The 24,189-nt window shown below is 41.5% G+C and overlaps 1 protein-coding gene and 1 long non-coding RNA gene across 2 annotated transcripts in view; one reads left to right on the top strand and one right to left on the bottom strand.

The window, feature by feature from the left end:
• Positions 1 to 17,773, bottom strand: part of FGF10 (fibroblast growth factor 10) — a 127,100-nt gene extending 109,327 nt beyond the window's left edge. Inside the window, exon 1 of the mRNA XM_020783575.3 lies at positions 5,712 to 17,773. Within this exon, the coding sequence (XP_020639234.3) occupies positions 5,712 to 6,141 (430 nt within the window). The 5' untranslated portion in view covers positions 6,142 to 17,773. The remainder of the gene's footprint in view (positions 1 to 5,711) is intronic.
• LOC144586355 (uncharacterized) lies at positions 5,982 to 18,221 on the top strand. The gene is made up of 2 exons (XR_013541137.1): positions 5,982 to 6,096; positions 17,603 to 18,221. It is a non-coding gene; the product is annotated as an uncharacterized LOC144586355 (long non-coding RNA).
• Positions 18,222 to 24,189: the final 5,968 nt, after the last annotated feature.

Here is a 24,189-nt window from a genome sequence, read left to right as displayed (position 1 = left end):
TATTATAACCAGATTCTTAGCCACCATACAATCACTGGTAGAACTGCATTGCATGACAACACTACACTTACCCCTCTTCTGTTCATAACACAAATGTAGGCAAAGAAACCTAGTGCAGCAAAGACACCAGGCAAAGTACAGTTAAGTTCTTTGCCTGGCATAATTTACTTTACTCACATCTAAGTAAAGGCATTCAACCATATTACAGTAACCTACTTCAGCATCTGAAATGGAAGATTTAGATAGCACCCACAGGGTAAAATAAGCAAGGAATAATTTTCTATCTATAACAAAGTTCAATTTCTAGCACCTGCAGCACATGTCTTTGTGTAAAGGTTTGCCTCATAATGCTGGCTGGTCAGAGTTTAGAGATATTAGTTTTTTCAATACAACTTCCGGAATCCCCCAACCACCATAAAATTAGGCCACATTAACTTTGTGATGTTCATGCTATAGGAAAGCTACCTGCATTGGGCTTCACACGGGCTTTCATTTTTCCAGAACATGGATTCATGGACTCACAGACTATTGGCATATGGCTTGACTCAGGGTAGATAGCAACACTAACATCATACAGGTTTATGTGGTTTATTCTGATGTTACAAAGACACAAGAGAAGAATCAATTAAAGGTGGCAATAATTATGATAAATTTTGATCCTCTTTCCAGTACCAAACGCACATCAAGTCCAATCCGGAAAACAAGTCATTTAATTGTTATATTTATTTCTAAGATTTATAAAGCTTACCTATCCAAAGGTAATCTATGAAAAATAATGGAGAATAACAATATAAGAAAAGCCTTATTAGATAAGACTAAACTCCTACTTAGTCCAACACTTTCCCCCCAAAGCCATAGCTAATCAGAATCTCCCTGGAAAGCTTACAAGCCAAGCAACTTCTTCCTCCAGCATGTTTGTCCCCAATACCTGGAGGTTTTGTTTAGCTATCATGTCTAATTGCTGAGAAGCAGCAGTGTCATGGAGATATAGATAAAGGAGGCTTCCCTGTTTCTCTTGATTTTAGCTGCAATACTCACATTACTTGGTGGGTAAATGGATATTCCCTACCAACAAGATACTGTTGTGAGCTGTTTCTTGTGTGTCATGCAAAACATTTTGGAGTTGAGCCTGAATAGGCAATTAAGATCCATTACCTTTACAGAATAAATTTTTTTGGAGAAGACAAAAACTGCTAGAATTGGCTTGGTAATATGGATATGAAATGCTGCCTGAGTTGCACGCTTATGGATTTCTGAGTTGCACCCTTATGGAGAAACACGACATTTACCACTAGAAGAAGACGAAGAAGAAGAAGAAGAAGAAGAAGAAGAACCCCCAAGGGTAGCAGTTTCCATAACTACAAAAGCAGGGACATGTTTTGCTGTGAGTTGAAAAGGTATATCGCTTCCTCCCAAACATTCTGGATGGGGCACCCAGATAAGGCACTTGCTCTGATCATGAACCTCCCATGCAGAAGAGCCCAGTTTGTTGAAAATGTTTAAAGAAAGGGCCAGGATTTTTCAAAGGTCTATTTCAGATAAATTTCATGTACATGGATACATATTAAATATTCAGCATGCACAGCAGAGAATGTGGGAGTTGTGGTCCAAAATAAATAACTTTTCTGAGCCCTGGCTTTGCACGGTGCCCACCACCATGGCTAAGAAGCAAGGGCTGCTCAAGGATGGTGTAAGACATTGTTATCTGGGTGCCTCCCATGTCTCTTGTCAAAATGTCAAGTATCCGAAGAAGATCACAAGAGGAAGCAGCTCGCAATATGTAACTCTCTCTTCCTTGGTGGCAGTAAAAGTACAAAACATTAAATAACAATCAATTTCCTGCCATTTTTGAGATGTTCCACACCAGCTGACCAAGGTATATGAGAAGTCTATTTGATGATAGGACTGCTGTGTTCATATACCAGCTCTGTGAACATGTCTGGGGAAGCAAATATGACTTCTAGATGTCACAATGACATTGGCAAACACTCCACATAGCCATGTGGTTGATATTGGTGTGAAACAGCAGACAGTGCATTTACATAGAAGGCTCCACTGCACAAGAAAGACACATGAGAAAGGGGGTTATCTGATCAGAGGCAGCATAAGAAAATTCTGATTTTGCAAACCACTCAGATAGTCACTGAGGCTGATATGCTTGAAAGCCCCTAACATCCTGCTGCCAGCACTGTATATAGCAGTGGGGACAGAAGGGTGATCCCAGCCCTACTATCAGACATGGTGAATATGGAAGGACAATTATAGTCACACCACTAGATAAGGTCAGGTAGCCACTTCAGGTGGCAGGTGGCACACGTTCAGTCCCTCAAATGTTTCCCTTGTTGAAAGATAAAACTAATCATTACAGGTAGGCTTCCCTATTGCCCCTTAATCCAGTGTGGTCTCCTGAGATCAGGTAGAGGATGCTGTGTTGTCACTGGTACTTAAATCTGGCTTGCTGCAATGAGTGTGTACCAGCTAGACTTTTTCTCAGACATCAAATGTCCAGGGACAACCCTAATAAAGGGATACCATGTTATCATCATTACCACCACTATCAATGCCTTTTATATTTGCAATCCCATCACTGCAGAATCTGCTGCCTCAAGCACCCATCTCGCTTTACCTAATGATTGGCCTGGCAGGTCTGCTCACAACCACCTGAAGTAATTGGTTCTATTGTTATACTGCTCTAACAGTTAGAAAGTCTTTCCTGATAGTGGGTCAAAACCTGAATTCCTGCAACTTGAGCCTGCACTTTGGGATGATCAGGAACAGATCCCGCCCTTCCTCTGTATGGCAGTCTTCCAAGTATTTGAAAAGTGTTAACGTATCTCCCCTCAGTGTTCTTTTCTCAAGGCTAAATGTGCCCAGTTCTTTCAGTCTTTCCTCATAGGGCTTGATCATCCTTGTTCTCCCCTGAACTTGTTCCAGTTTGTCTGGATCCTTCTGTCAAGGGCTTCAATCTCCCTTGAGCCACTGGGAGGCTCTGGAACTGTCATGCTCAACCAGACCAAACTTGCAAGGTCTGGGGAGTGGGGAGGAGGACAGCCATGTACACTGCTTAAATCACTAGAAGAAAAGCAAGATATAAATGCAACAAATGGATAAATAAAACATCCATAAAGGAGACCCTACTGCCAACTTACGCTTGCATAAGGAAACTTATATAAGTCCTGGTGGCAGACTGCAGTTTATTACCAAGGTGCTGGTTGCATTCCTGAACATGTACCTCATTGCGTGATCAAATGCACACTCAGGAATCCAACCAGCACCTTGCTAATGAGAAGCAATTTGCCCCAAAGACCTATGTGATTTCCCTTATGAAAGCATAAACTGCTGATATGATTTTTTTGGCCACTGGCTTCTGCCAACAAAGCGGTCCCCAGAAGCTTAGGTCTTCAGATTCAGTCACTGGCACCTCCAAGTAGGGATGTCAGTCAATACTGTACTAAGTTAATGTTACTATACCAGGTTCACCAAGAGTCTGACTCCATATCAAGCAGACTCCTGTCACTCTTCTGTCCTATGGTTTCTGGTACTGCTTCTTCATGAAACATGCAGTAAAGAATGTATATAGCGTACCATATAGCTGGTTGATAAGAGCCTGAACATTCCCTACGACATGTATTTACATGTGTGATTTCCAAATGAAGGAAGTCAGAGAATCAAGCACAAGAAATAATTCTGGGGGTAACTACAGAAAAGGAATTATATGTGTTAAAGTGCACTGCTGGCCCTAACAAATAAATGAGTGTGTATCATACTGCACTTTATATAACATCATCCACATTTCCACACGGGGCGTACTGCCGGCTGTTCAAAGAAGCCCCGTCAACTTACAAACCCCCTTCTCCATAAAATACTGGCACATCATGGTACTTCACTTCAGATGACGAGGATGGGTAGGGTGCAAAGCCTATATGTGTCAAACAGGTACCACTTATAAACAATAGGTTTCACTCAATGTAATGTAGTTGACAGAGTGACCGCTACAAAAGATCTGTACATCCTCTCTCAGCCTTGAAACTAACTTTGTGGCATGTTCTTGTTGTAATCATTCACCATGACTAGAAGAAAAGAAGCAAATCCCAAGTACATGAAGCTAAAACACTCAGAAGGAGACAGTCCTTATAAAATAAGAAATAAATAGCTATATTCAAATGCACCATACACAAACACCACTAACATTAAGATACAGTAAAGCAGTTTTCCAAACAGTCATCTAGAGGGGAGATATATCATCCAAACAGCTATTTATTTTCAGCAGGAAAGCGTCATTTAAAATCATAATGAAACTGGCCATGATTTATCAAAGTTGCTTTACATGAGATTATGTAGGCAAAAAAAGATGTGGCTCAGTTACATTCCCCCATCATGGACAATGAAGAGAAGCACTAGAAATATCACATACATTTATGCACAAGCTAGTGTATCTATATCTATATATCTATATGGCTTAAAAAAAACAAGAACAACCCAAAGATGTGTGTGAGCTCTGGGTGAATTGATGCAACCCCAGATGTTTACTAGGTTCGCTCACTGTTGCAACATGAGACCCCCTAAGCAGGGTTTGGGGGGAGGGAGGAGAGGAAAACCTGAAAGGATACTCACGAAGCTACACACACTGAGACGCACACCTGGACAGCGCAAACGAAAGAGAAGATCACGTTAAAGTCCCAAGCGCTTGTTCTTTTTAAAACGAGGCAAGTTATCCTAAGGTGTGAGCTGCCCAGTTAATGACAATCAAGAATAAGCAAAATTGAAGGGATAAGGGTAATTGCCGCCTATTTTCCATAAAGTGCCACGGGTATGAGGGCGAAAGGGGGGGGGAGAGGGGAACTTTGCAAGGTTTAGCTGTCTCATCTCCTACCCTCGCTGGGATGAAGAGACCGTCCTAGATTCCAAAACCCTCATTTGAGTCTCAGAAGAGCATTTGTTTTGGGTCAGCTTCCCGGCCCTCCAATTTCTAGTTCTGTTTTGTTTTTGAGCCCGAGTCCGGCAGCTTGACTCGGGCTCCTTCTCGCCTCAAATTTGTGAGCAGATTAGGAGGGGGGGGAACCCTTCCAAACCGAGACGTATCCTGAAGCAGCCCGGAAAGAGCAGCAAGTGGCAACTTCTCGCCTTCACAAACCCTCTTTCCTCCTCAACCTCGGGCGGGGGGGGGGAAGGAGGAGGGAAAGGGCGCGTTCACACTGCGAGTCAGAAACCCCGATGTTTGAGGAAAAGCAGAGAAAGAAACATACGACCCGTCGCTGCTCCCTTTCTCTTCCCTCCCTGCTCGCCTCGCCGAAGGAGTCCCTCTCCTACCCAGCCAGAAACGGACTTGCCCACATAAAGCGCCCAATATTTGAATGTGGAATATTTGGGCGCGCGCGGGGGGGGGGGGGAGGGGACCAGAACATAATTTCTGAGGAGAAATAAGTGCGAAGGCGGAAGGAAAGGGATCACCTCCTCCATCCTCAAAAAATTAAAAATCCACACAAGGTTAATAGTTGGGGCTTCGTCAGTCAGTCTCAGCCCGGTCACACCCCGTCTAAGAACCTCGTCCCCTTCCCGCGCGCGCACCCCCTCCCCCCACGGCGAGAGAGTCTCTGAGCATGGGCAAAGCGCTCTCCGCCGGCGTTGGGGCTTGAGCGTCCAGCCCCTTCATGTCCACGCCGCAGGGGGCCGCGGGAAGAAGTTTCCAGAAAGAGACGGCCGGTACTTACTGTAGGGGCAGTTGTCCTTCTTGGTGCCGCTGACGTTGCCGTTCTTCTCGATCCGAAGGAAGAACTTGTTGTGGCAATAGAGCTTCCTCCAGCGCACGTCTCCGCGGAGGTGCTCGTAGCTCCGCACGTGTCTCCCCACACTGGCGGGAGAGGAGGAAGAGGAGGAGGAGGAGGAAGAGGAAGAGGAAGCAGCAGCAGCAGCCGCCGCCGCCGACAACGACAACGACGACGACGAGTTGGTGGCTCTGAGGCGCAGCATGTCCCGGCCGCGCTCAGGGCAAGGGACAGCCAGAGACGACATCACCAGACAGAGCAGCAGGACGACGCAGCGGCACCGGCGAGAGGAAGAGGAGGAGGAAGAGGAGGAGGAGGAGGAGGAAGGCAGGTGGGCAGAGGCGGAGGCACCCTGTATCAGTCTCCATTTGCACATTGTACTGAAGCTCTGGGCGCGGGGAGATGCCTCACGAAAAGAAACATACTGGAAGGGGGAAGCCCGGGGAGAGGCGCGCGGACAGCTGGTGAGGTGCGCTCCTGCTCAAAGCCCTCGGCGCGGCGGCGTGCTGGCCTGACGGGAGGGCGCCGACATCCATGCCTCAGGGGGCCGGGCTTTCCCGAAAGCGCGGCGGCGTTCCCCTCACCGCCGCCGCCGCCGCCGCCGCCACCACCACGTTGCCCCGGCTAGCGAACCGGCGGCTTGGCTGACTGGCCGGCCGGCTCCTCGTCCTCCTTCGGCTTCTCTCCCCTTCCCTACCTTGCCTTCGGTCCCTTGTGGAAAGACAACTCTATTTGCCTGTATGAAGGAATACAAGTCTGGGATTGCCTCACGGCTTGCTGGGCGGCTGACGGGGTGGCCAATTCGCGGCTCTTCCCACCCCACCCCCCTCTTCGCCTTTCATACGACGGGAAAAAAAACAAACCCCCAAACACCGGCTCCCGGGGTGGCGGCGAAAGCTGTCGTCGTCGCTTCGCGAGGCTACTTCGCCCTCTCTTTCCTCACGCTGTCCTGCATCATCTTCCAGAGAGTGAGAGCGAGTGAGCGAGAGAGAAAGGGGCAGGGGGGAGAGTCTGCGAAAGGGATGACAGGCGAGAGGGAGCAACAGACAACACTTGAAGCAGCCACCCCCCCCCCAAAAAAAAGGCAGAAAGGGGTTTTTTAAAAAGGTGGCTTTCTCTCTTTTTGATCAATCCTAATAAAATCCGAACCGATGGGTCAGACGGGGCGGGAGGAGAGGAAGGCTTGCCCTTTCCCTTGAGAGCTCCTGCACCTTGTTCTCACCAAAGTCCAGCCAGAAACGCAGGTCTTCTCAGGGACAGGAGAGAAGGCAGTGGTGTCCTTTTTTTTCTCTCTCTCTCCTTCCTTGGATCCTCCCGATAGATATATGATGCAGTGAAAAAGTAAAAGTTGGCTGGAGTGAATGAGTGAGTGAGAGAGAGATCAACCCAGTCCTTTCCTCCCCTTTCTCCTTTGCGTGGCCAGCAGGTTGGAAAGCTGTATCCTAAATGGTAGAGATTAGAAAGCGGAGAGGTGAGACGTGCCTCTGGTGGTCAAGTTTTATTTCCAGGGGGTCAAGCAGCGGTGCTGGGACATCTGAAACCCTTTTGCAAGTTGCGCCTGCTGAGAGAGAAGGGGAGAGAGAGAGAGACTCCACCAGGATCTGCCTTCCCCCCCCCTCCCTCCCTGCTTCCTCTCCTGTTGCAGCAGCAGCAACAGCAGCCTTCAGCTAATTGCTCCACAAGCAGTACTTCTGGCCACCAGCATTTGGCATGCTTTACTAATTTCCCTGTCTTGTAGATTCAGCCAATCCCCTTTAGGGTGCCCCCTCCTTCTCCCCCCTTCTCCTTCTTTTCTTTTTTTTCAACCTCTCTAAAAACTTGTTTTCTAGAGAAGGATTTTTTTATTTTATTTTTTTGGCAGCCAGCAGTTGAGAGCCACCTGGTGCTGGTTGGTTTGCTGACTTCTCTCCCCCCCCCCCTTTCTCCTCCCCTAGAAGAAAGGAGGTGGCTTGGTAAGATGGGGAAAAGAAGGATATAATTCAGGCAAAGCCTCAGAAGGGGACTTACAAAACGATCATCAGATATATCTGTGTTTGGAAAAGTTAACTTTCTTGGGCTGTGTCTTCCAGAAACCCTGGCTGAAAGATGCTAGAAGCTATAATCCAAAAAATAACCTTTGCAAGGACTCTCTCTCTCTCTCTCTCTCTCTCTCTCTCTCTCTCTCTCTCCCCCTTGCGTGTGTGAGTGCGAGCAAGCATTCATATGTGTGCATGTGTAGCCTAATTAGCTCCCTTTGCTTCCTTCTTTCTGCTGACTTCCAGGGAGGTCTTCTGTGTATCCCCACTCTTCTCCCCCCACTCTCCTTCTTACATTTACTGTAATGAATCAATCAATGGTTTCTGCCTTCTGCTGAAATAAAGGACAGATAGGGGAAGAACCACAATTTTTAAAGAGTCGTCTTCCTGTTCAGCATCTCATGATTTGTCATTCACAACTCACTGTGCTATAAAGCCCCTGAGAGGGCAAATTTCTGATGGTAACATGACTCAATTTACTGAATCACACCTTTGACTTCAAAAGAAAATAAAAGGGAGGAGGGAAAATAGAAGGGAGGAAGGCTTTTACTGGCATTACAAAGTGTTGCCCATAAAATCTGTCAGTTTCTTTTTATAATTATTAATTTCCTTTAGCAGAAAGAGGCACATTTTCCATTTGGATTTTTTGGGGGCTTTGTTTTAACCATCTATTGTTTTTGAAGGGCGGGGAGTGATTTATTTTCCACAGAAGGTGTACTTATTATCATCCTTCCCATTCTGGAACATTCTGTCATTTTCCAGAATGGCTATCATGACAGATATACTAGGTTTTTCCTGTGATGATCTATATTCTTGCCAACATTTAACAGGCGTTCAGAGTAGGATGTGCCAAATTTATGCACCTACCTTTGAGTGAAGGAATGAAAGGCTGTGTCTCCTTGGGATTTCCCCCCCCCCCCAAGGATTTATCAGATTATCCTGCAGTTAACTGTTGGGAGGTTAGAAGTTGCAGGGACACAACACAAATGTGTGTGTTATCATTCATTGGGTTAATAGAAATATTGCAAGAAGTAAGAAAATGACCTATTGTTTCATGTCCTAGGGAAATGCAATGGAAAAATTGTTATTCTTAAGAGTTGGCTTACTTTGTCTGAAAAGAAGGGCTTGTTTAGAAAAAAGTGTGAGCTTAAAAAATAAAATTCTGATCAACGGAATGCAGTGGAAAAACAGCCAGGACATTATATTGTGTGCATTTGGAATCAATCTTTCCTTGACTAGCAGAACATACATACAAAGCAAATAGTTTTCAGACTGGATTGATTCATTAGCTTGGGCTTTAGAGTATATTGATAAATCTGCAGTAGAAAATTAGAAACAATTTTCTCCTATTATAATGTTAGCAAAAGGCTCATGCCTGAAATTTATGGAACAGAGTGGGGGGCATTTGAAAAGCCTCCAAAATTGAGGGGGGGAGGTCTATTTCTAGAATCCATGTGTTTTATTGTATCATTTTTTAAAAACACTGATATATTTGTTCTTTGTAGCTTTGAAAAGTTACAGAGTTGCATTTGAACTCAGAAGATTTTTGGCATGGGAGAATTGACCAGAATCCTGAAACATTTATAAGAAGTACTTTGAGGAATGTATATGCTTATTTGTATATGTGTGTGTGTGATGTGTTATGGCAAGGATAACAGGGTTGTCAAGATATGTGGGACATTTTAGGAGTGGTTTTACAGTTTCTATAGAGATTTGAACTTAGATCTTCTTTGTCTTCATCCATCACTCTGTCCATGAAACCACATTGGCTCTTGCTTGCTTTACTTATTGCTCAGTTAGAAAGTTCTCTAGACAGTTTGCAACAAAATGTATGCAATTAGGGATGTACCATGCAAAAGATATGTTCTACCTATATATTAGGAGATATCTCCTATTACCCATCTTACTCACTGATATAATAAGTTGTTTTGTGTACAATGCATGGACTATCTGGGTAGTAAGATGATATAATCTCATGGTAGATTCCCCAGCAGGGCTGTTAAAGATATTTTGGAGGTCACTAGTCTTAGGGCCAACATTAGTTGGAGGCAGCTTGATGGCACATAACAGGCAAATACTTCCTGTGATAAATGTCCACTGCGTGGTAGCTCAAAGGTTAGATTCAAGACGTATATGCCCCAATCTAGCATGCAGGCTACTCAGATGGAGCAAGCTTGGGTATATGAAACCACTGCAGAAATGCTTCTGCAATGTGGTAGTTATCGATATTCCCATCAGTTGTCTAGACTGGCTTCATATGTGGATAGGGATACTGATTCTGTTGTGGGCAAATAGCAGTGTTGCTATTGACTAGATGTGCATATGGTGAGGTATGCAATTTTGGTTTGTTGTTTGAGAAGAATTGTTTTCACAATGCACAGATTTTGAGCAGGAGGTTGGACTCAATCGCCTTATAGGTCCCTTCCAACTTCATTCTTCTATGATTTCTTTATCAATTTGAATTTGAGGTTTTGAAAAAAAAATCAAGTGCATATTGATTTTATTTTTGTGTAAATCTGTTTAAGCACAAGCAATTTGCATTTTGTTTTTTTGTTTTGTTTTTGACCTTTCCAAACTTTACAAATGTTTTCATGAAATTGAACTTGATATTTTTATAAAATCAAATACTGGAGAAAATGAAAATAACACGTTGGCCCAATCAAGGCAGAAGGTTCTGAGAGCATTCCTCTCTAGAATCCCCATGTCTTCAAGTCATGCACCTGGTGGTGAATTTAACAGCTACATGACAGGTTAGAATAACACAATTCCCTGTCTTCCTAATGAAAATGTATCTGTATTCCATTTTTAGTGAATGTGAACACTGCAGAAAGCTGAGAGTTTCATTTTGTTTGGTTTTTTAGTACAGACTTCTAAAAATTCCCACATTTCTTAACAAAACTGATGAAGGTTTTTTTAAAAAAAATTTATGTAGGAGAAAATAAAACTGGTAGATGCACCTCTTCCTAATTTCACAAGTAGACCTGATCAATGGCCTGAATCTAAATTAAATTTATTGTGCCATACGTAAGAAAATTCCAAGTAGTGTTTTTTATGTCAGTCATTCAATTATTAATTATTAGCCCCTTTTATTTCACAGTACACTTTTTGCATTCAGAAGTAAGATGTACAAAGTTCAATTATTCTGAATTAGCATGCATAAGGTTGCAACCTCCAGAACTTAGTTTATCTATTGGACAAGGCATTCAAAAAGTACTTTTCTCAGAGAACAACTCCTAGAGACCATGCTGTGGGGAATTATGTGTGTAGTAGTCTTAAAAGTAACTTTTCCAGGCTCTGCTATTGAGGGTGAGTAGTACTTAGAAGAACATTTAATGGTATTTAAAATCTTTTTTTTTAAAGGAATGCTACAGATTTTAGTCTTTGTGCAAAAGGGTTTAAGCAGAACCAATTTGCAACATTAGTTTGATTATATGAATGAAAGGCTTCACTTAAAAAAAAACTATCCTTAGAAACTATTATATCAAATCCAGTTACAGCAGGTGCAATATTTGGTGAAGAAACACTCATGGGCTTCTTTTTTCTCTATACTGTGTGATGACAGGATGGGCACTTACCAAACAGAGACCCAATGAAAAGCTGACGTAGCTTTTTAGATTGTATCTCCTTCCTTTTTTCCTGGGTTCTGTATAGCCTTTCTTTTATAGCAGAGCTGAATCCCTAAGTACCCCCACTATTTTGTATTGTTAGATCCCCTCTTAGGTTAGCCTGAAAAAGCCTGAGAAAAGTTGCAGAGGAAAGATGCACTATTTAACGGAATTCAATCTCTCCCAATAGATCTGAATCACTAACATAAATGTATGAATGTAGATTATATCTCTGTAATGAGGCCTGAATCATTCTCAGTTACTTCAAAGGACTGAAATTCAACCTTCCTTTTTAGCAGCAACAATCAGACCTTAATGGGTTCCTTTATTAATTGTTCCTCCTGCTAGGTTTGAAAGGGAGCTATCTTCAGTTCAGGTCCTAGGTTAGAAAAGATACCTACTACCTCTAAAAGTGTATTTCTCTTTCTGTATCTTCCTACAGGATTTTTGAAAACTTAGAAATCATTTATCTTCACTCATTCTCATATGTTTGGTAACACTGATATGTCCATACTGCAATGGGATCAAAATGTCATGTACAAAACAGAAAGGGGGAAAAAAGGCAATGTCATTTACATGTTACTAACTTTTATATTTCTTGTGAGAAGAATACATTTTCCTTCCTGTTAGAAGAGTTGCATATGCACAAGTGCACACATACTGTATGCATACTTGACACATTTTGAATAATCTTTTGAAATGATCAAATATCTTCATTGATTTCATTATGGGAGTAGTGTGTTTTTTTCTTATGCCAGCAATGCACATATAGTTAATGTTAAAGAAGTAGCTGTAGCAGTGAAAAGTAGGGTATAATAGGGTGTTGGATCCAGATTTAGTTAGACCTAAATTAAGCCCTGAAACTAGTAACACATTACTTATGGTTTTTAATGGGTCTACTCTAAGTATAACTAAACTGAGTCCAGTCCATTATGTTTCCATTTCCACATCATTAACTAAGGCTGAAATGAATGAAGACCACATAAATAAACATAACTCCTCCAACTTGTATTTCATGGACTAAAAATCAGTAGCAAATGAACTAACACAAAATTGAATGGTAATTTTTAATGCCAGTTTACTTAAAGGCAAGGCAAAAGTGAATATGCCCTGTGTTCACATGGAAAATGTTGACACTGGTGATAGGGCATTGTCCTCCATTGCACACAGGTCAGAGGTCTAGTATAAGGGGCACAGAATATGTGACACACACCTCTCCAACAGAGCAAAACAGCCAGTGGGCTGTTCCCCCAGTATCTTCTGCCTGAGATGATCACTTCACTGATTCTAGTAGTAAAACTGGTGCTGTTATGTATGCAAATAATAATCACTGTCATCATACACCATTTTTCCACACTACCAGGAAAAAAATATGGTGATGCTGAGAGTGACACCTGATCCCATTATGCCACCTTGTCATATGTTTACTATAAGGATACAATCCAGTTTTCAGAATTTGTCTACATGTTTCTTCAAAGAAGTTCTGACACAAGGCTAAAATGACTGTATGGGCTTTATAAGTCTTTCTGAGTCTGTCTGTGATCTGATAATGTTTCTGATTATGTTCTTGATTGTGAAGAAACTGTAAGTAACATTTCCTGAAGTCTTGTGCATTATATATGTCATTATTAATCAAATTATTTTGATTAGATTAGAAGAAATTTAAAATGGAATGATTAAGGTACTAAACTAATAGCTAAATAAGACCAACACCAGGGCCATATGCATACACTGATTTTTCCAAGCAACATCATATTGTTATGAGCCATTCCCATCGTAATCCAATATATTTTCATGGAGCTTGGCCTTGAACTCATAGAATCATAGAATAATGGAGTTGGAACGGCCCTATAAGGCCATTGAATCCAACCGCCTGTGCAATGCACGAATCCAAATCAAAGCATTTCTAACAGATGGTTGTCCAATTTTCTCTTGAATTCCTCCAACTCAATAGCATTTGCCTTATAAAACAAATCTGCTCGTATTGATGCAAAAGCCTTGGTTGGTACTTCTTGATATTCACCATGGATCTTCAGGCAGGTTTAGGGTTAGACCCCCTGCCTGAAACCCTGGAGAGCTGCTGGAAGTCGTATTAAACTAAATGGATCAAAACCTTGGCCCAACATTTTCCTGTGTTCTGGTGCTGGAGTTGAAGACTGCCAGAATTAGTTTGTTGATATAGATCAACCCTGCTGCTTATATTTTTGGCCTGATTCTAAGACCACGACTATGGGACCTGTGATGATGATTATTTCAAGTTCAAAACCACTTTAAGAGGAGCTGGTCAGTGCATTCTGCGAAAATTTTTAGTGATCTAGATTTATTTCAGCAGAACAAGTACCTCTGTTCTCTACAGATTTTGGCATTTTAGTCTTAATAAAATGGGCTGTGCTAGAAGAATAGACTTGGGATGAATTTGCTCCTCAAAAGTCCATGCAAAATTTGATGCAGAATATGCTTCAGAAGATTGTGATATCAGATTAGTCTCTGGCAGCTGGTAGTATTGGGCTTTCTTATTTGAAATATTATATCAAACATGTTTGTTGCTTGATTGTTACCATGCTGCTGTATTTTGCATTTGATAGCTGCCAGCTTGTGACAGTTCATGTTCATTCTCTGGCGAAATCAAAATGATCAAGATACATCGTTGCCTCCAGGATCATTTGAACTGAAATAAATTGCACTGCAAACTTAATGAAATGTTTGAAATTTTTGAGTTTGTAGTGGAGGGATTAAATTCAATTGTACCTCAGAGACCAGCTTCAATATATTAGGGATTTCTACAAAATAGCTTCCATCTCAATAGAAAAGCAACATCATCCAGCCCAAGGGAAGAATTTATGTATTTTGCTGCCTTTTATTTTATTTTATTTATTAGATTTCTATCCTGCCATCTAGACCAAAAGTCTACAGTCATAGGGGTCACTTCCTCCCATACCAGTTTGCTCGTACTCAAAGATCTAATGCAGTGTTTCACAACCTTGGGTAGCCTAGATGTTGTTGGACTGCATCTCCCAGATACTTTCATCACTAGGTGTGCTGGTTGGGGTTTCTGGGAGCTGCAGTCCAAGAACACCTAGGTTACCCAATGCTGGGAACCACTGATCTAATGGAAGGACTATTTTCTATGTTTAAATGTATAAGATACTAAGGGGTACTACCATTTCCATGTTTTCTAGATAATTCTGGATGTTATGGCCCAGAAAGTAACTTTTGCAAGGTATTTTTTGTATAATTTTGCAATCTTGGGCAATGGAAATCAAAGGAATGATTTCTCTCTTTTTACCTACTCCTAAACCGTGACACTGTTTGGCAGAGCCTTTGGTTGGCCTCCTTTTTATTAATCATATTTTCCCATTTGGCAAAAATATTTCGGTTTAGGCATACCTCTTAATTACACCAATTCTATCTGAATTCCCTTTTTCTTTACAGCATCTGTCTTTGTTAATAATTATGTTGTTGTTTTAAATAACTGTAGTTTGTAGTTGGTTTAAATTGTTAGCTACTGCAAGTAGTATGTGAATGCTAGAAGAGAGTGATGCTGTGTGTGTGAGAGAGGGGGGGAGAGGTAAAGAGGGAGACTATAAATAACTACTGCTTTGAAAAGTTATTTTTTTGGGGGGGGGGATTATAGTTCCTAGAATTCTCAGCCTATCTGACTACTTAGAGTTGCCCTGGGAGCAATAGTCCAGTTTTGTAACTAACAAATAAGGTGTGATGGGGAGTGAGTCCATGCTACAGTGGAGATCGAGAAAGTAAAAGGAATAGATTTGCAGGCAAGAGCAGCTTACACTTCTAGATCCTGTACCCATTTTAAGTTGGATTAGAAAAAAGACTACTGTACCTTCTCCCAATTAAGGCCATGTGACTGAAGAACTGTGACCGATGCCATTTTGCTTCTTTGACTAATATCTTAGACTAGCAGCCTCTGGAAATGGATAAACAGGTATTAATTTCCACCAGCCAGATTGAAAAAAGAAGCACAGTCATTACTGCAGAGGGTCTTGTTATAGCTGTCTGTTATATACAGGTGTTAACGATGAGGCATCTTTGAGGGGGAAAAGATGGCAACTCTAATTCAACATGAACATCATTAATAACAGAAGGATAGAGAGACAGACCTTTAACAGTTAAGCTGTCAAAGCCCCAGGTCTAGATGGATGAAACTGTCAGCTGTCAGTTTGAGTCCCTATCATGTTCTCTTTTTAAAACTGAAATTCCTGTTCCAAATATTTTAAAAACTGTGCATTTTGGTTCATTCTCATCAAAACCTAAGTGAAACCAAATTCCCTAGTAATATGATGCTTTGTTTTCTCAGAAATGGCTGGGAGGCACGTGGCAGATCAAGAATTATTATTTAATGCAGAGACTGGGGAAAATTTATTTTTTTTGTACTGCAACTCCCAGAATTCACTAGCCAGGATTCCTGGAGAGTTGTGGCCTTAAAAAGTAACTCTTCCAATCTCTGATTTTACTGTCAGCTGTACCAGCAATAATTGAAAAAGGAGTTCTGTGGCACAGGCGAAGGCCACTACTCACTTTCTAGCACTCCCTGTATTGCCAATTTTTCTGCTATAGGCTGTACAGCTTGGAGAGTGACCATTTTGCGACTCTGTTCAGCTTATTGTAATAGAATTAAATTGTGATAATCCTTAGGCTGGATTCAAACTTCTCAATACTTAAATGCATCTGGATTTGGAGCACATTTGCTTAAGCATTTGCAAACATTAAAGCACATGAGCAAAGCTTATTGAGCCGCCTAGAGTGGTCCTGAGGGACTAGATAGGCGGGATATAAATAAAATAAGAAAGAAAGAAAGAAAGTATCAAATATTGTTTCAAAATCCATCAAGCTAGTTAGAAGTTTAGTAAACCTTTGCGAAAGCTAGTTGTTCTTTCTTGGAAGTCCTGTGAAATGGACTGTATAGATCCAAGCTGAAGACCTGTGGGGAGCTGTGAGTGCTAAGTTGCACAAGGTCTGCTCCACATTTTGTCCCATTTCAGTCAATTAAATTCCCATACTTCTGAGGAGTGGGTTCTATTAGCTTTATTTGGAAGTGCAGGTGTGTTTTGTTTTGTTTTGGAATGCTAAAAACTGACAAAACCCAACATAAAAAGCAAGGAGCACTTCTCTAACAACTGACAGTTGATACACAGACTTGTAAGTCAGTTCATGATCTCAGTGGACAGAGTGTTTTCTCCCATCCTTTGAGCAGCTGAGACACCTCTTATGAAAGTGGGCTTATTTTGATTACTTCCCAAAAATGAGATTGAATGCATCACACCAACTACAGATTGAATGCATCACACACCACAAAGGTTGTGCTCAGGAAAAAGATAAAGGAAAGGAAATATCTCTGTTTCCTTTTCTTTACTAAAACATACACTGCCCCTCCTTGCTGAGCCCTTTGTTATCTGCACGCCATCCCTGTTATTTTTTATGACAACTTTATTTATTTTTTATTTTTCATGAAACATGATTCATTTTTTTGTATTTTCCCAGTGTCCTTTGCTCCATTGAGATCCTGGGCTTGTCTTTCTTAGAAAGGAGGGAAAGTCCATTTTTGTTTAAATCACAACCCCCCCCCCAAATACCCCAACCAGACTGACCCTCTTGCTTAGAGTGTTTTGTAGCCCCTGATCATCTTAAAAGGATTCTCCCTATCTTTGGTTTTCCTATATATCTCCAAGGCAGCATTTTCATTATAGCTGCACACCAGTGGCTTTCTGGAATCCTCTACAGTATGTCTGGGTGAAGAAATTGGGGGAAAAGTTTCATTGAATATCTGCAAGGGAAGGAGAAATTCCCTAACAGTTTTTTTGTAGGTGGGTTCAACATTAGCAGTAATTATAGCACAAGATTGTTCCCCCACTCCCAAATATTTTTGCATTTTGTGATGCTGTTGTTGCACGTAGCTACGTACAACAGCAAGTGTGTTGGGAGCTTGGTTTATTTATTTATTTATTTATTTATTTATTTATTTATTTATTTATTTATTTATTTATTTATTTATTTATTTATTTATTACTTACTTACTTACTTACTTACTTACTTACTTACTTACTTACTTACTTACTTACTTATTGGATTTTTACCCCGCCCCTCTAGACCATGTCTACTCGGGGCAAAAACTGTGGAGGAAGCAAAATGGTTGCCATTTTGCTTCCTCCACAGTTCCCTCTACCTGGCATCATTCTAGGACATTGTGTTATTCTAGGACATTATGATGACACCGTCAGGAAGACAGCCACAAGAAAATGATGGAGAAAATTTGGTGCAGGGAGAAAGTTCAGCCGGTTGGTCTTCAGTATCCAGGCAAGTAAAACAAAACAAAACAAAATCAGAATATTTCTCAGAAAAATGGGCTCGGCACTCACTCAGGGGGTCATTGTAGATGCACTTGGATATATTTGCATTATCCAAATTATTATAGATACAATATTGTAGATGTTCATAATGCATTCCCTTCTACATAGGCACTGTATCAGGTTAAAGAGAGGGCAGCGTTTTGTCTAGCTCCAGTAAAAATGCGAAATTATTCATGTGTCATAATTTGTTCTTCAGTTTTCCCAAAACTGAATGCAAGTTTCTCCCCTAACCAAACCCTAGGTAAAGGTTCCCCTTGACATTTAGTCCAGTCATGTCCGACTCTAGGGCATGATGCTCATCCCCATTTCCAAGCCATAGAGCCAGCATTTGTCCGAAGACAGTTTCCGTGGTCACGTGACTAGACATGGAATGCTGTTACCTTCCGACCGAGGTGGTACCTATTTATCTACTTGCATTTGCATGCTTTCGAACTGGTAGGTTGGCAGAAACTGGAACGAGTGATGGGAGCTTACTCCATTGCGTGAATTCGATCTTATGACTGCTGGTCTTTTGACATTGCAGCACAGAGGCTTCTGCGGTTTAACCCACAGCACCACCATGTCCCTCAAACCCTAACCCTAACCCTTTATTCTCAGAACCCTTTATTCTCAGAGCCCTTTAAAATTCATTTTAATTGTATTTGTAGACCTACCATCATATTGCAAGATGGACAAAGCTATTGTGTATTTCCTCATTCATTCATTCATTCATTCATTCATCCATCCATTCATTCATTCATTCATTCATTCATTCATTCATTCATTCATTCATTCATTCATTCATTCATCTTGTTTCTATTATATATCTTTTTGAAAAAGATCTGTGCGAAGAGTTACCTTATGATATCTTCTCCTGAGCTTTAACTAAAGTATGGGAAGCTGGAGAGGCTGCTGGCTACAACTGAGGTAATTGTTTTATGAAAGACAAAGTGTGCACACATTTTGTTAGACGAGCACTGTGTTAGGCAAGCACAGGGAACTCCTTATCCATTATATTTTTTTCTGATAGGAATATCTGTTCTTTTTGACAGGAATGTCTCTTCTGCCAGAATGACACAGAATTGTTGAAATTCTCATCAGATAATTTTTTTTTCAAGTGTCTTTATTTAATCTTAGAACTGCAGAGCTGGAAAAGACTCTATGGATCATCAGATCCGACCAAAGAGGCACATTGGAGAGTCAAACTCCCAACCTCTGGCTCCACAGTCAGATACTTAAACCACTGAGCTGTCCAGCATTTGTGCTATCTAAATTCTTGTCTCAGAGACTTTGAGGTTTGAATTGCGAACCACATAATGGGGTGAAAGTTGGCATTTTACCTTGTGAGCTGCCTATGATTGTGGGTGCTCCGGTCTCAGGATCATTTTTCAGGCAAAGAGTAAAAATGGAATGAAGAGGGAAACAACACGTTATGCACCAGGCAAATAAATCCCAGATCCCTTGCTGCAGTCCCACTTTTGCTCCACTTTACAAACACACACGCACACATATATCTCAAGATTATTTTGATGTGCTTGCCCATAAACCTGCCTAGAAGTCCGTCCTCATGCCCCATGCCTTACATGTTACCCATTGTGGTGTTTCCATTTCCTTTAGGAGGAGGAGAAAAGACTGAAAGGCACTGTGATAGCCATGTGCAAATATTTGGAGGGCTGTCATGTGGAAGACAGAGTGAGCAAGCATGTAATGGATTCTGATCAGGAGAAAGGAAATTTTACCCAAGCAATGCAAATAATTTCTTAACAGTGAGAATTGTTTGACAGTGGAACAGACTGCCTCTGAGGATGGTAGACTCCCCTTCACCGGAGGCTTTTAAACAGAGTTTTAGATGACCATATGTCAGGGATGCTTTAGCTACAGATTGCTTTTTCTTTTGCTGTTATTGGACTTCTTGACACTTGGGATCCCTTTCAGCTCTCCAGTTCTGTGATTCTGCTTTCATTTCTAAGAACAGAAAGTCTGTCTTTTCCAATTTTTAGCAGATCGCACAGCTGCAGTCCTACCTGGGCAGGAAAACCCTGTCCACACTCATTTGTGTGTTGATAGTCTCAAGGATTTATTCTTGCAATGTTTGCTACACGGGGCGGCCCTTGAAGGCAACATGGAAGTTAGAGCAGATGCAAAATGTGACTGCTAGATTGATCATGGGAGTTTCAGATTCAACCATGTTTCCCCAATCTTGGCAGGTCTGCACTGGGTTCTTGGCTGCTTTGAAGTGCTAGTGTTAACTCGTAAAGCCCTAAATGGTTTGGGACCTTGGTACTTGTTCGAGCCTCTCTAAGATCATCTCAGGTGGTGTCGTTGCCAGTGGCCACACCAAGGGAGTCCTGAAAAACGTCCACCAAGAATAGGGCCTTTTCAGTGGTGGCTGCAACTTTATGGAATTCACTGCCTGCAGATGTGCACCTAGCGCCCTCCCTGCTATCCATCAGGAAGCGAGTGAGAACCGTGCTATTTAAACAGGTGTTTGGGTCCATTCGCCCCACATGAGAGATGTTTTGAACCATTTTGTGTAAATTTCAGTTGTGGATGGTTATCATGTGATATTAGTTTAAGATGCTTGACTTGTTATTCTGTTATTGTTATTTTTATCTTATGCATTATTTTGTGTTCAACATTGTCTTATATATTCTTTTGTAAATAACCCAGAGTAGGGGTTTACCACTAGTTGTGTAGGATATGTCCAATAAATAATAAAGTAAATAAATAAATAAAGTTGTTTCCCGCTGGACCATTACCCCGCTCTACGACGAATCTGCATTACGTTGACGTTTTTGCAATTGCGTTTGTGATCACAAAATGATGGTTTAAATGGGAGAATTTTGCTTAGCAATGATCAGTTACCTGCTTTGGGAACTGATTTTCGCTTTACAACACTCAGCAAACAACTGATCGTCGGGTTTCAAAATGGCTGCCGGCTGAAGAAAAATGCCCCCCCGCTGTTTTCTAGGACGGATTCCTCGCTTTACAGGCACCGAAAATGGCTGCCGTATGGAGGATCTTCGCTGGACGAGCAGGTATTCAGCCCATTGGAATGCATTGGGTTTTTTTCGTTTCATTTGACGATGTTTTCGCTCTACAGCGATTTCGCTGGAACGAATTAACATCATCAAGCGAGGCACCACTGTAAAGTGTCATCATTTCCTCTGCCTGAAAACACCTCTTCTCTAATGGACTTTTATTGTTTTGCTAAAGCTTAGAAAAACATGTGACAGCTATGATGATGATGGTGATTGAAGTCACAAACTATAGCAAAGCTAAATCCTGCTGTTCAAAAAAAAATCTTTTCATGCCCTTGTTTTTGTGTGTCAAATGGGCACTATATCTGCCTCCCTTATAAATCAATCATAATTAATCAAGGCTGCAATGCTGTAGCTATTTACCTGGGCATTTCAAATAGAAAGACATTTCTGAGGGAAAGGGGTCAAAATCTTCCAAATTCCATTAGCTTCCACAGATTATGGGATTAGGCTTGCAAGATCAGAAGCAGTGATCATAGAAAAGGAGATGTCAAAGACTGTTGTGTGGAAAGGGCTAACTGTGTTCCATGTGAGTGTGAATCCCCAAGCAGCTCACCCATAGTTCCTGGGAGTCTCATTTTACCAACATGGACTGCACTCATGAATAATGCCTTCAACCAACCCAGCCTTAATCCATGACAAATTCCAAGTAATTTGTCTCACACTATCAAAGATTGCCCATCGAATTGAGACCCAGGACTGGAGTCTATGTGACTCCCTCCTCCTCCTCCCTCCCTTCCTTTAGGGATGAACTGCTTAGGAGGGAGAGGAGAGGAACTCCATCTGTAACCTTTGCTTCTTAGACTCTCTTCTTCCAGTAGATGGTCAAGGTGGAGTGGAGAGCCAGTTATGGCTGTATATGTATGCACTGTGCATGTGTGAAGCATCTGAAATTGCCACTTGTCCTTTTTGAGTCTGTCTTGGTCTTAAAAGCCTCTACCTTTCTGTCTTCCACCTTCACTGGCATGTTTGGTAAGAACACAAGAGAGGGCCTTCTCTGTCATTTCTCTGTCAAGCTGTGGAACTCTCTTCTGTGGGAGGCGAGTTTGCCCTCTCTTGTCCTTCTGCATGTTGGTGAAGACTTATCTTCAGACTGTTTTTTTCCCCTCAGTAACTGCCTTCAAGATGGACTGCTGTGGTTTTGTTTGTTTGTTTGCTTTCCCTACCTTTCCAATTTTTATACTGTTTATTTTATTACTGCAAGCCATTGTGGGTCCTCTTGAGAAGAAAGGCAGGGTATAAATACTTTACATAAATAAATAAATTCAAGGAAAAAGCTTCAAAGTGTTCAAGACAGAGGTGGTCAAACAAAGAGGCACTAACGGGCTACTGTACTTAGAGTTATTGGAAACTGGGCCATTTCACTTGCTACAATTTGAGAAATACTATTCACCATGCTGCAGTGGCTGCAAAGTAAAATAAAATAAAATCTTTTATGGGTGTGTTTTAAACGGTGCTTTTAAATGTTCATAATTAGAGGCTGGTTTTATATTTTAATTATTTTTTGCATTCATTTATATAGCAGGCCACTTTCACTCTCATTTTTGGATTTAAATTCAAGAAACAAACAGAAAAATTTTCAGATAATTTGTGCAAATCAGAACTGATAATTTATGCATAAACAGAACAGAAGTTAATTAGTCCTCATTGGGCATTTTAAATTTTGCTAACCAGAACCTGGAAAAGTTAGTTTCTGGATGACACCTCCTAAAATTTACAAGCTTGCCCAGCCCCTGGCCATGTTGGCAGGGGTTTTTAAGCTGTTTTCCAAATAGTGGCAACAAAAACAACAAAACAAAAAAATCTTGAGGAAACTTTAAGACAAATAAGTTCACTTCAGTTCTGTTTTTACTGATAGAGGCTCTCTACAAATTGCAGAAACCCAAATCTCAGTATCTCTATTCAGGCATTATACTGCCTAGGGTTGTGAACACCTTTAGAGGAGAATACTTAATCTCACCCTCTTTATTATCACGTTCGCCACAGTTTCACCCTCACTTTCAGTTTCAGGCCTGAAGAGGAAAAAGAATATATGCTCACCTCTAAGTTCCATACATCACCAAGAACCAAGATGTTTTTAAGGTTCAGGCTTGTTTGTAGAGCTTAAGCATCATTAGGGATTTTTTAATCTTTCAGGCCCAATGCCAAAACTCTAAGAATATGACAATAGAGAGGGTTGTGAACCTAGAGACCTGCTACTGATCAGAGTGGGCAACACTACATGAATCTCACCAGGCATGTGGCAACTTCCTGTGTTTTCCTCACCCAGTGCAATGTTCTCACAGTTGTCTGAAAAGCTCCTCATGCCCCCTGCACGCCCATGTCCAAAACTGATTTGGATTCCCTTCTCTTTCAAAAACAGTCAGCTGTATCTACACAGGGCAGCTGTGGAAAGTGAGAAAAACTTGTCCCGTCAAGACCTCTTGGGTCACAGAATTAGTTCAACACAATTCTTTGGGTCTTTGCCAGTGTCAGGAGGCACTCTGCTGTGAGAAGCAGGGTCTTCCTGATCGCAGGGGAAACTAAGGCCCTTCTGACCTCTTGCAGACTTGTGATACATAACACCTTCATACTCACTCTGCCAAGATATCCCAGCCAGAACTAATATCTTCTCTGCCTAAACCCATTGTATTTCCCCTTTACTGTTTTTTGAGTGGGCAAGTATTGGCCTCTGTTCCTTGTTCAAAGAATATGGAGAAATAAGGCTGTATTATAAGTGTTCACACGGTATATGGATTGGCCATTGGGAAGGAATAGAATCATACTTACTGGCTTGGATCCCACCCAAGAATGGTCAAAGATACTTTGGTTCCCAAAGCAGAGCAGCAAATGGTGTCCCATTCCATGCAAATATATATAGCACCTCGTAAAACCAACCAGCAATGTCTCTGCCTCTTTGTGGTAATAAAATGGAATAAAAATGCAACAGTAACAAGTCAAGTAAGTAGAGACGCACACTATAGTGCTATGTGTCCTCAGTACTATTCTATGGCATGGAACCAGAAACTTTAATTGGGAGCTTTTCATCCATCTCCCTATATGTTTGTCACGAAGGTGCACAGATTCATGGGGATTCCAATCCACACTGTACTATTAAAAAAGCTTCTTCTTTCAAAATCGTTTCTCTAAGGGAGAAAAATGTAGAAATCCTTTTAAAAGTTTTTTTTAAAAAAGCAAGCTTCTCCTTGAGCTACTCTTCTGTTGTTTCCTGTGCATATTGAAAGCTTCTGAATGAGGAGCTCTTCATTGTGAAAATGAACTTATTGGGAAGTGCCATACACTGATGTCTGTCCCCCTCCCCAACTAAACAGCAGCAGAAAGAAACTAGCTTTCAGGGGAGAAGAAGAAGGCATGGGAAGTCAAAGATCTGAAACAATTTGAATAGGCTTTTCCCTGTGTGATCAGTTGTTTCCATC

The sequence above is a fragment of the Pogona vitticeps genome, chromosome 2, assembly GCF_051106095.1.
Source record: "Pogona vitticeps strain Pit_001003342236 chromosome 2, PviZW2.1, whole genome shotgun sequence".
Taxonomy (NCBI): Eukaryota; Metazoa; Chordata; class Lepidosauria; order Squamata; family Agamidae; genus Pogona; species Pogona vitticeps.
The sequence above is the reverse complement of the archived record's forward strand: the minus strand, read 5'-3'. Positions and strand labels throughout refer to the sequence as shown.